Below are 11,408 nucleotides of genomic sequence, written 5' to 3'. Positions count from 1 at the left end.
ACAGATTTAAATATATCAGTCTTTCATGACTTCTGCATCTTGTTTTCATACTTATGTCTTCCTTACTCCAAACTATTTACTTCTGTGGTATTCTTACCAGAAATGCATAACCTCAATCTAATCACGAGGAAACATTGGACAAATCCAAATTGAGGGATATTCTGCAAAATAACTCACCAGTGCTCTACAGATGTGTCAAGATCATGAAAGGAAAAAAAAAAGGGACTGTCTCAGATTGGAAAAGCCTAAGGAGACGTGACAACTAAATGCAATGTGAAATCCTGGATTAGATCCTGAGTCAGAAAAAATGCATTAATGGGAAAACCGGAAAAATTCAAATATGACTTGTAGATTAGTTAACAGTATTGTATCAACACTAATTTCCTGGTTTCCATAATTATACCATGGCTATGCAAGATGTGAACATCTGGAGAAGCTGGGTGAAGGGTATACAGGACATTTGTACTGTTTTTGAAACTTTTCTGTGCTCTAAAATTATAAGGTATTGATCCATATTTTCCCCCCAATGGCTACTCAGTTTTTCTAATAAATTTTATTGACTAATCCCTTTCCCCACTGATTTTTAATTTTTTTTACTTTTAAATTATAAAAAATACATAAAACTTACCATCTTAACCATTTTTAAGTGTACAATTCAGTAGTGCTAAGTACATTCATATTGTTGTACAACCAATCTCCAGAACTCTTTTCATCTTGCAGAACTTAAACTCTCTACCCATTAAACAACTCCCCCTTTTCCTCTCCCCCGGCTCTCGGCAACCACTGTTCTACATTCCGTCTCTATGACTTTGAGCCTCTACTCTTGGTCCCTCATATAAGTAGAATCGAGCAGTATTTGTTTTTTCATGACTGGCTGACGCTGATTAACAAGCCACTAATTTCACAATAAAATGAGAACCTATTTTTGATGCTAATTGGCAAAGCCTCGGGTGGTGGCTAAGAGATAGATTGTTGAGGTGCTTGTAGTAAGTACTTCTGGAGCGTGAAGGAATTGAGGCACAGAGAGGTTTAGTGACCTGTTGGTGATCACACAACCAAGGAGAGAGGGTGCACGTTAACCCCAGGATTGGCTCCACAGCTCGCTTCTGGTCTCTGCCCTAGGCTGGGGATCACAGAAGAGAGCCAAGGCATGGAAACCAGCAGCATCTGGGTGGTGTCTGAAGAGGTGGATGAAGTCACCCAAGGAGTAGTGACCACCGGCACTTAAGAGGCGACAACCCAGTAATATGTCCCCAGTGACTGGCCAGCTCTGGGTTCTCAGTCAATATTCATCAGCTGAGCCTAAAAAGGAGCAGCCAGAACAGGGGGAGGTAAGCCAGGGGAACTAATTTCAGAAACGAAGGGAGAACAAATTTCAAATGAGGGGAGTGGTCAGCATATTGGAAAGAGATCAAACTCTAGTCTGAGAGGGAACCTCTGGATTTAGGAACAAGGAAATCATTGGTGATGAGAGGTTTCTTGGGATTATTGCAGGAGCAAGAAAGTGCTGGTAAATGTTTAACAACCCACTTTCCAAAAAAAGTATGCATTTGTGTATGTACATAAGTTTATTATAAATTTTACTGATATAAAGGATATGTAACAGAATCCACAAATAATAAAATGTACAATATTTTTTATTGTAAATGCTATTCTGTATCCATGATTTCATAAATGGAGTTATAGCCTAAGTACAAGTGCAGTTCCAACGTGAACGTTCGTTGATGTTTTCATTTACGTTTTTGAGTAAGACAAAAATGAAACACACGATATGCTGAAACCTCACAGATTCCTCAATGACTTGAGTGATTTCTTTGCTGAAACTGACAACAGTTTTCAAATCCTGGAATGTATCCTCAACTTTCTGTGCTATTCACAGTGTAACAGCCTATAGACATGACATTTCAAGCTTTTTTTTTATTTTTTTTTTTTTTTGCGGTACGCGGGCCTCTCACTGTTGTGGCCTCTCCCGCTGCGGAGCAACAGGCTCCGGACGCGCAGGCTCAGCGGCCATGGCTCACGGGCCCAGCCGCTCCGCGTGGTTCTTCCCGGACTGGGGCACGAACCCGTGTCCCCTGCATCGGCAGGCGGACTCTCAACCACTGCGCCACCAGGGAAGCCCAAAGATTCTTTTTTAATTAATTAATTAATTAACTTATTTTTGGCTGTGTTGGGTCCTTGTGGCAGTGCGTGGGCTTCTCATTGTCGTGGCTTCATGGCTTCCCTTGTTGCGGAGCATAGGCTCTAATGCGTGTAGGCTTCAAGAGTTGTGGCTTGTAGGCTCCAGCGCTCAGCCTCAGTAGTTATGGTGCATGGGTGTAGTTGCTCCGCGGCATGTGGAATCCTCCTGAGCCAGGGCTCGAACCCGTGACGTTGCAAAGGTCCACCTTTTTTTCCTCGCGGACAACCTGCTCCCTTTTTTCTCTGCTCCAGCCACACTCGAGGACCTCACTCAAACAGCTCCTGAGAAGCAGCACTCCTGCCACCTTCGGCAATTTCATCACTCCTTCGTAGCACCTGTAATTCGCCTCTGCAGCTTTTATAACAATTTAGAACTAAACTACTCTGGGAGTACCACACACTTCTGTCTCTTTCCATGAGCCGCAATATCTGTGATGGCCGAGGATCAAACATCTACTCCCTCAGTGCCTACTACAGCATACAGTACTATATCCATAAAGAAGCGCTGCCAGAAAACAGAGCTAGGAAAAAGTTATCTACGTACAGGAATCCCCTGCAGGGCATCACCAGAAAACATCTCCTTGCATGTGTTTTTGGCTTCCCTGGTGGCGCGGTGGTTGAGAGTCCGTCTGCCGATACAGACGAAGGCGGGTTCGTGCCCCGGTCCGGGAAGATCCCGCATGCAGCGGAGCGGCTGGGCCTCTCAACCATAGCCGCTGAGGCTGCGCGTCTGGATCCTGTACTCCGCAACGAGACAGACCACAACGGTACAACGGTGAGAGACCCGCGTACAGCTTAAGAAAAAAAAAAAGGCCTGGACTCCACCTTTTAAAACTGAAATGTACGAACAAAACTTTCCCAACACACAACAACCCTTCTCTTGAAAACGTGAGCTTGCAAATAAATATACTCACCCCATGACAAGACCAAACCTTCGACTCCTGTAGTTCTCACAACACCTAACAGCGCGTTTCAATAACTTCTTTTTGAACGTATTCTTTCTATAAACTACCAAGCAAAAACAGGGTACTCTTACTTACACTATTGACTGAAAACAGAAGCTTCAACAGGTTCTTAAAAGAAAAATTCCACTACAAGGGAACTCCTGCAGAGCGAAATTAAAGATTCGAAACTAATACTGCCAGAATAAAACCATAACAAATACAAAAAGCCCACTCCTCAAAAACCCAAGGACACATAACACGTTATTAGAAACTTAAAAAATAACATTAACCAGCACTTACTACCGTAGTATTTAACATATATCTAAGAATTTCCGCTACACGACCTCTCCAAACAACAATAAGAAAACCCCTAAACTTTCTCCTTCCAAAAAATACATCTCATTATTAACAAAACCCAAGAAACTCTTGTGCTCTGGACACGAATAACACGTCTGTTTTTTCTCTCAATAAGCATACCACACCGCTAAAAACACTTAACTATTACCCATAGAAAGAATTACACTAAAGATAAAGATCGTCAGAAAGAATCAGAGAGGAGCAATCAGGATGTTGCAAAGCCTGATTACGCACAGCCGTTAATCACGAAATCATGCGTGCTCCAATCATCATATTCCATTCTGTTCTCCAAAAGGAGAAACAGGTAAGGATTATCCTACCTGACGATACAGAAAACCGTGGGGCATTCCGTACTCTGGGAAAAAGATTCCACTTTGAGCGAGGGTGAGAACCCAACACGTTACCCTGAGCAACCTAAAGCTATCTAGGTTCTTCCATTTCTGTTGCTACATTTATTTGCAAATGTTATAAAATATATTTTTGCATTTGGCGTCAAAAAAGCATAGGCTAATTCCTCCCAGAACGCTCCACTCACTTAAGAGCCTGCTGTCCTACCCGGCCGCCTCACTTTATTTACATATCCCCGCCCACTCCCTTCCGCCAGAAAGCTACCGTAATAACCAAAATAAAGGCGACATCTAGTATCTTAGAGTGCAAGACTGTTCCGTTTCTATAGTAGATTGGCCACCCCAATTTTCTCCTGAAATTTTTATGTCTTGATCTATCTTTTTTTTTTTTTTTTGGCCACGCTGCGCGGCATGCGGGATCTTAGTTCCCCGACCAGGGATCAAACCCGCGCCCCCTGCAGTGGAAGCGCGGAGTCCTAACCACTGTACTGCCACGAATTCCAGTAAGTCTTGATCTTACCCTAAAATATATTTTTTTTACAAAGAATTGTAAACAAAACTCATAACTCCAGACTCGAGAGACAATTACCCTAACACTGACATCCTCCACCAAATGCAGTTTTACGGGGAGGGCTGAAGTCTACGGTTCCCTTCTTCCAGGAACGGTGAGTGGTCCCTCGCTTCTCCAGCCTTCATCCCTACTTCCAGTCACGAAGGTATCAGAAAGGTTTCTTTTTCAGCCCAAAGACGCTGATGAATAATGCTATTTCGGTGACGGCTGGGATGGCACTATGGAAGGTAGGTGATAGGTTCAGGGCCCCTTCCAATAAAAACATCCAAATCCCCAAGCCAGCAATCCCACCCCCAAAGTGTAGGAGTGGGGGACCTCAAAAAGACCACGGGATGTTGAGTGGATCTGATATCTTATACATGGAGTAAAGGGCTGGGTAGGGGAAACCTTCAGATTTAAAGTAAACCGTCCTTCCCCGTCCTCAAACATTGGGTGCTACCATACCTGCAGAAGACAAAAATGTACCAGTACGTGGTGCACTCCCAACGCTCAAATATGAAGAAGGATAAGGCCACAGATGCACTACAGTGAGCCCCAATGGCTTGGGAACGCACCAGAGTCAAGGAAAGCATTTGGATCAATAGGTAGTGATGGGCCAGAAAAGGCCAGTGGTGGGACTGGCATCTGCATTCTGGTTCACGTCCTGGAGAGCAGGGCACCTCTTGCTCCCTTTACCACACTGCAAAGGCCAGAGTCAGCAGCCTTGACTTCTGAGTTTTAGGACTGCCATGTGAGTGGAGGCCAGAACTGAGCCTGCACAGCTGGGGCCCCAAGCTACCGCCACCCCATATCTATCAGGTGAAGTAGTAGGCTCCCCACCTACTCCAAGCACACGGGAACGCTCACAGTGACATTATACACCCTGCTAGAATCACTCTCCAGCACCCTGGTCCTCCCCGTCCACTATCCCAGTGTCAAGAGCCTTCCCTGATTCATCTTCCTCAGTCTCTTCTGCATTCCCATAGTGCTTCACATCTTTACACATCCTATGGCACAGTGCTTATCACACCGAATTACAGATGTCTGTCTGTGTGTCTGCCTCTTCCTCAAGATAGAAAACTGTGTTTTACTCCCATTTTGAGATCTCCAGTGCCTGACGCATAGCAGGAGCTTAACAAATGATCAAAGATTGTATTAAATCTTCTACATTACCTAAGAAGATCTCTCAACTGGAGGGATTCTGTTTGCCTGCTAGGGCAAACACCACTGTGCCAGAAAGGCCTAGTTAGGTGGCTGAAGGGCGTTAAGATGGAAATGGGCCGTACAGGAAAGGTGCACAAGTAGAAAGGATACAGATGAGGCTCTGGGTGCTGTTGAACATGGAAACTCCTGAGAAGAAACCGGCCAGCTCCACTGCAAAGAGGGCCAGGGTGACAGAGAGCGCTGCCACCAGCCTGTAGAAAGGAAGGGAGCTGGCTTAGGCCTTCTGGCCTTTTTCTAACACCCCTTCACTCCCACTACTGCTTAATTCTGACCACCCTGCCCCAAGTGCTCACTGCATGTCCTGCTTTTCATATTCCTCAGGGGTAAACTTGAGAGGCAGGCAGGCCTGGATGTTGCTGTCCTGGGGAGCAGGGCAGAAAGAAAGAGAAGTTGAAAGAGGGTCGGGCGGCGGATGGCGGGGGAATGGGAGGACCCCACCGGGTAAGGCCCCGGGGGAAAAGGTGCGGTGGGGCTGGGACCACCCCAAGGTGGGAAGGGGGGCGAGAGGAGGGGGGCCATGGGTCTTACCCGCGACCAAAATAAGGTGATGACGACCACCAAATGCGCCAGGAGCGTCAGAAAGCGAGAGGGCACGAGTCCCGAGATCCGACCCATGGCCCCCTGGGTAAGGGTTACCTCCTGGAGCAGAGGCCGTGGTCTCTGGGACTGGAAGCTCAGGGAGGGCCACTCTTTAAGTCTCCAGGCTAGCCTACAAAAATTCGACGTACTCCGCCTTCCCGCTCGCGCCGGTGCCGCCCAGTTGCCTTGGTAACCGCATAAGCGGGGGCTACGACGGGAAATCTCTGAAAATATCGCGAGAGCAGTAAATTATCGCGCCGCGGAGAACCCCCAGAGGATCGCGGGTACGGGTCCTCTGTACCTCATCCCGGCCGGGTGCGGACAGCCAGCGGGCTGTCCGCGCGCAGCCGAGCTGTCGGCACCTGAGAGTGTGCGCCGGTGGCGCGGTCCCGCACTGCCGACTCCGCCCGCGCAGCCACGGCGAACGGAAACCCGCCCTGCCTAGCCCAGGACACTCCTTCCTACCCGGATGCCCACGCCGGGAGCCGCCCGGCCCCCAGCCCCCGCTGCGCTGCCCAGGACGACTCTCCGGATACCACTGTCACCGCCACGCCGGCCTTAGGGCATCGCCGTGCCTGAGGCCTGGACACTCTCTTTTCTTCCATCCTCCGCATCCGTTTAGCTTCCACCTGCCCTGGGCCGAACTTGGAGAGGTGGATGCCCCTACGTTGTCCGGCTGTCGTTTATTCTCCCGGAGCCCCTGGTTGTCGGCGGACAACCGCTTGTCGGCGGACAAGGTTCATACCTGAACCTTCCTTGATTCGGGTTCCCCCCAACCAACTCCCCAGACAACTTGCTCAGATTGGTGAGGGATTTGCAGAGTGCAGAAAATGGCCCGCTCTCCTGAACTAGGGTGTGGATGAGAGACTTGTTTAGGGAAGGGAGTGTACGAGAAAAGGGGGTGGAGCGGGGAGTGGAGGAAGAGAATGAAACCCTGCGTCCCTGGGAGGCAAGGATCGAGGGCGGAGATGCAGACCCCGCAACGACTTCCTTATCTCTTTGAGCTGTGGGCACGACTTAGCCCAACTACAGTCCAAGCATCTCTCACTATCGCGACCTCACTGACCTTTGGGCCTCAAAGGGGATCCCTGCAGAACGGAAAGTTCTCGCCCGCATTCATTGCTCACAGTCTAGTCACAACCTCGCAGGGGCCTCCCTACCCACTTACCAGATCATCTCTCTTCCTACTGTCAAGAATAATAATGGATAAACATCTATAGTAAGAATAGAAAAGAGTTTTATTTGAACCAAACTAAGGACTAGCCCGGAAGCCCACTTCCCACATCACTCTGAGAAACTGCTCCAGGGAAGCATGGTTTCCAGTACAGTTTTATATCTGGTCAGAATAAAGAACATTAAACAAGTAAGTGTTACATTTCTTCATGTTTTTTTTTTTTAAAAAAGAACAGACCATGAGTACACAGCAAGTCAGTATGGTGTTGGCACCTGGGAAGGGAGTCATCATCAAAAGAGGACCAGCATTGGCATCCCAAGATGCCATGTTTATTTTTAACATGGACATTCTTTACTTCTGGTCAGTGTGCCCCTTTCTTTAATAAAGCAGGTGTACAATGTATGTTTGATAGGCCACAAACAGGCTGTTTTAGTTAGCATAAAATTCAAGTTAGGGGCTTCCCTGGTGGCTCAGTGGTTGAGAGTCCGCCTGCCGATGCAGGGAACACGGGTTCATGCCCCGGTCCGGGAAGATCCCACATGCCGTGAAGCCTGCGCGTCCGGAGCCTGTGCTCCGCCACGGGAGAGGCTACAACAGTGACAGGCCCGCGTACCGCAAAAAAACAAAAAAACAAAAATTCAAGTTAACTCACGTTTAAGCCAGAATGACTTCCCCATACCTCAATATGTGAACATTTCTTTTATCACTACTCTTCATCTCAGTGCTTCTAGGAGGGTCTAAACTACAAACCCTAGAGGCATTTTTTATTTCTTCATTCATTCATTCAACAGATATTCATTGACTAGCTATAAGTCCCAGGCACTGTGCTGGGCTCATGTTCTTGAGGAACAAGTCAGAAGTGTCTACATTCCTGGGGTCAGAGAGATCGACGACAAACAGGCAAACAAATAATATATCTGCATGATAATAAGTGCTGTAAATAAAAATTTTTAAGGGAAATATTAGAATAATGTGATCAAGGAAAGTTTCTTTGAAAATGGGTCATTTGTTCTTAAACTTTGTTTTAGGAAATGTGGTCAAAAATGAGAGGAAATGCTTTTCTCTCTTCCAGGTCCCCAATGTAATAAATGGATTTCCTTTTTTCTAAACCAGTGGGTGAAAAAATTTATAAGTCAAAGAGACAGTCAAAAGATGTTTCCTCAAGGTCATGAAAGACAAAAAGATGTGACAAAAATGGGCAAACGACAAGGTCCTGCTGTATAGCACAGGGAACTATATTCAATATCCTTGATAAACCATAATGGAGAAGAATATCTATCTATCTATATATCTGAATCACTTTGCTTTACAGCAGAAATGAACACAACATTGTGAAACAACTATACTTCAATAAAAAAAAAAAGACGTGCCAAATTTGACATGAGAAATTTAATGTGTGATCCTAATGGATCCTGGATCAGGAAAAATTTTTTTTTATTACAAAGGACATTAGTGGAACAACTGGCAAAATTTGAATAAGGTCTCTAGCCTAGATAATAGTACTGTATCGGTGTTAATTTCCTGAGTTTTTGATAATTCTACTGCCTTTATGGAAGAGAATGTCCTCGTTAGAACTTTTCCCTGGGAATAGAAAGCCCAGGACTTCAGAGCCACGCTCCCCCAGACAGTTCATCGGGTCTGACTATTCACAGGTGAAGGAAGCACTGTCCTTGAGTGAAAGTAGGAAAGCCCATGACCCACTTTTGCAAGATTCTCCAAGGTCCCTGGAGCAAATAGAATGAACAGAAGGAGTCAGCTGTATGAAGATCTGGGGAAAGAGCATTCCAGGTCAGGCACAGCAAGTGCAAAGTTCCTTAGGTGGGAACAAGCCCAGTGTATTTGTTGAACAGAAAGGGAGCTAGTGTGTCTGAAGCCCATAATGGAAGGGGAAGAAGTGATCAGGGCGAGGTGGGATGGGTAGACAAGGGACATGGCCTTGCAGCCATGCGGAGGGACAGGCTCAGATTTGTATAACATACATAGATGACTTTGGTTGCAACATGGAGAATGGATTTTAAGATTTTAAGCAGAAGGTCTATGAAGAAGCCATGGTGTTATCCAGGAAAGATAGGATGAGATTGGACCAGAGTGGAGTCAGGGAGGTGGAGTGAAGTGGAAGGAATCTAGAGATCCTTAGAAGATAAAGTCTGAACATGGGGCTGTGGGTGGATGAGAAAAAGGGAGCAGTCAAGGATGACTGCTAGATTTTGGGCTCCAGCAGCTGGAAGTTTGGGGTATTCTGCTCATAATAGCCTTCCTGCCTAGGGGACCTATAGATAGTAAGAACTGGGCAGTCACAGTTCACATTGTGAATTAGTGAACAGCAAGCATTTAGGTCTGTCCTGTCACTTTCCATGACCTTGGTTCAGGGAAGCCTGCTCTACAGTCTCACAAAAGAGAGTTTTGGAGCCACCCTGTGGCCATAGGAGGTATTGCTGGTGACCAGGTGTCCTTCCCCAGGGGGCCACTCGTCCCAGGGCTGGAACTCACATGTCCCAACATTTGAACTGGTCATAAAAGAATTTAGAAAAACATTTTTTAAATCACAGAAATATTCCAATATATGTAAAGATAAAGAAAAATAAAGAAAACCCCATTTGAAGCCTACCGTTCTGCTTCAGCAATTACCAACACATGACCAACATTTTTTCAGCTATCGTCTCCCTCCCAGTCCCACTGGGAGGTTTTGAAGCAAATCCCAGACATCACGAAATAATTCTGTTCAGGAGGAAGAAACTTCCCCCCATCTCTCTTGAGTTCTTTTAGCTGATCTAATAATTACGTTGACACAAGACATTAACAGGAGGAGAAAAACAATTTAATTCATACACAGGGAAGTCTCATAGAAATGGGACCACCGAAGTGACCAAAGCAGGCTGTTTATATATCATTGTTTGACAAAGAAATATTATTTGTGACGATTTAACAAAGGGGCTTGTGCTAGGGGTAGCTGACTAATGAAGACATTTGTTACACAGCTTTCTTAGCCTTAAATTTCCTCATTCTGGTGATGAAATAAAATTTATATTTTAAGGCAGGACAAGAGAAACGAAACATAAACTTCTCTCTGTGTGTTTGTTTGGGCCTCCTCCCTCTCTCCCTAATGTGCAGTGTGTGTCTGCATTACACATTAGCCAGAGCTCCTCAAAGACAGAAGTGACTGCTCAACTGTAAAGATCAATTTTCCCCCCTTTCTTCTGATGCTAGTAGTGTAACTTTTTTTTTTTTTAACTTCTTAAAAGAATAGCATTCTTTCCCAACTCTGTAGGGCGTCATGGTGACTTGCCGGTCACTTTGTAAGTGCTTACCTGGACTAGGTACCTTGGTGAACTTTATGTAATACATCAGTATGTCATTTTGATGTACGATCCCTTGTCTTGAAAATGCATATGACTGTGCCTTGGACTTTTAACAGGCAGCACATCATGCTTGCTTGTCTCTCTTTTTCTGGTTTTTAATCTGAGCAGTGGGTTCAGGTGTAGTCAGACTGAGGCAAGCACTGTAAAGTTCCCCATCAGTTTTTCACCTACTGGTTTAATTAATCGTCACTGCCTAGCTCCATTATTTCAAGGGGGGGGTTGCAAACTGGGGATGTCCTAATTCTATCATTCCTTCTGCATTTGTCACCTGGGATTCTCCTGTAAATAAGAATGTGCCCTTATCGACTCATTGTTTACCGTGAGATACAGGTCATACAGGAAAGGTTGGATAAATGTGTGATTTTCATTCCATTAGTTACCAGTTTTCAGAATAATGGTTCCCCAGTATCCTCCCAAAGTGACTAATTAGTTGTTTTTAGTTGTTAGATTTTAACATCTTTTGTGTGTTTCAGTGCATTGCAGTTGTTTTGCTTTTTGAGTCTCAGATTGTCTCAGTCTGGGGTCAGCACTGTCCAACAGAACTTTCCATGATGATAGAGATACTCCACATTGTCTCTGTCCAGTATGGTGGCCAGCTAGCTCCCTGTGGCTACTGAACACTTGAAATGTGGCTATTTGGACTAAGGGACTGAATTTTTAAAATTTAACTTGATTTCAATAGCCCCATATTGA

At 45.6% G+C, this 11,408-nt stretch overlaps 1 protein-coding gene and 1 non-coding gene across 3 annotated transcripts; both read right to left on the bottom strand.

The window, feature by feature from the left end:
- Window positions 1-1,621: 1,621 nt before the first annotated feature.
- On the bottom strand, window positions 1,622-7,264 carry TMEM107 (transmembrane protein 107). 2 transcript variants are annotated; one of them, XM_073797338.1, is made up of 6 exons: window positions 6,484-7,264; window positions 6,132-6,406; window positions 5,897-5,964; window positions 5,694-5,794; window positions 4,845-4,941; window positions 1,622-4,618 (listed from the first exon to the last, which is right to left on the bottom strand). In XM_073797338.1, the coding sequence occupies exons 2-6, from the start codon at window positions 6,216-6,218 to the stop codon at window positions 4,549-4,551; spliced, it is 423 nt and encodes a 140-aa protein (XP_073653439.1). In that variant the 5' UTR covers window positions 6,219-6,406; window positions 6,484-7,264; the 3' UTR covers window positions 1,622-4,548. The 2 variants fall into 2 exon arrangements, with proteins under 2 accessions (XP_073653439.1, XP_019799789.1); XM_019944230.3 differs by having other exon boundaries at window positions 6,648-7,264.
- Window positions 3,673-3,809, bottom strand: LOC117309839 (U8 small nucleolar RNA). Its single transcript, XR_004524129.1, has one exon. It is a non-coding gene; the product is annotated as a U8 small nucleolar RNA (small nucleolar RNA).
- Window positions 7,265-11,408: the final 4,144 nt, after the last annotated feature.

The sequence above is a fragment of the Tursiops truncatus genome, chromosome 20 (assembly GCF_011762595.2).
Source record: "Tursiops truncatus isolate mTurTru1 chromosome 20, mTurTru1.mat.Y, whole genome shotgun sequence".
Taxonomy (NCBI): domain Eukaryota; kingdom Metazoa; phylum Chordata; class Mammalia; order Artiodactyla; family Delphinidae; genus Tursiops; species Tursiops truncatus.
The sequence above is the reverse complement of the archived record's forward strand: the minus strand, read 5'-3'. Positions and strand labels throughout refer to the sequence as shown.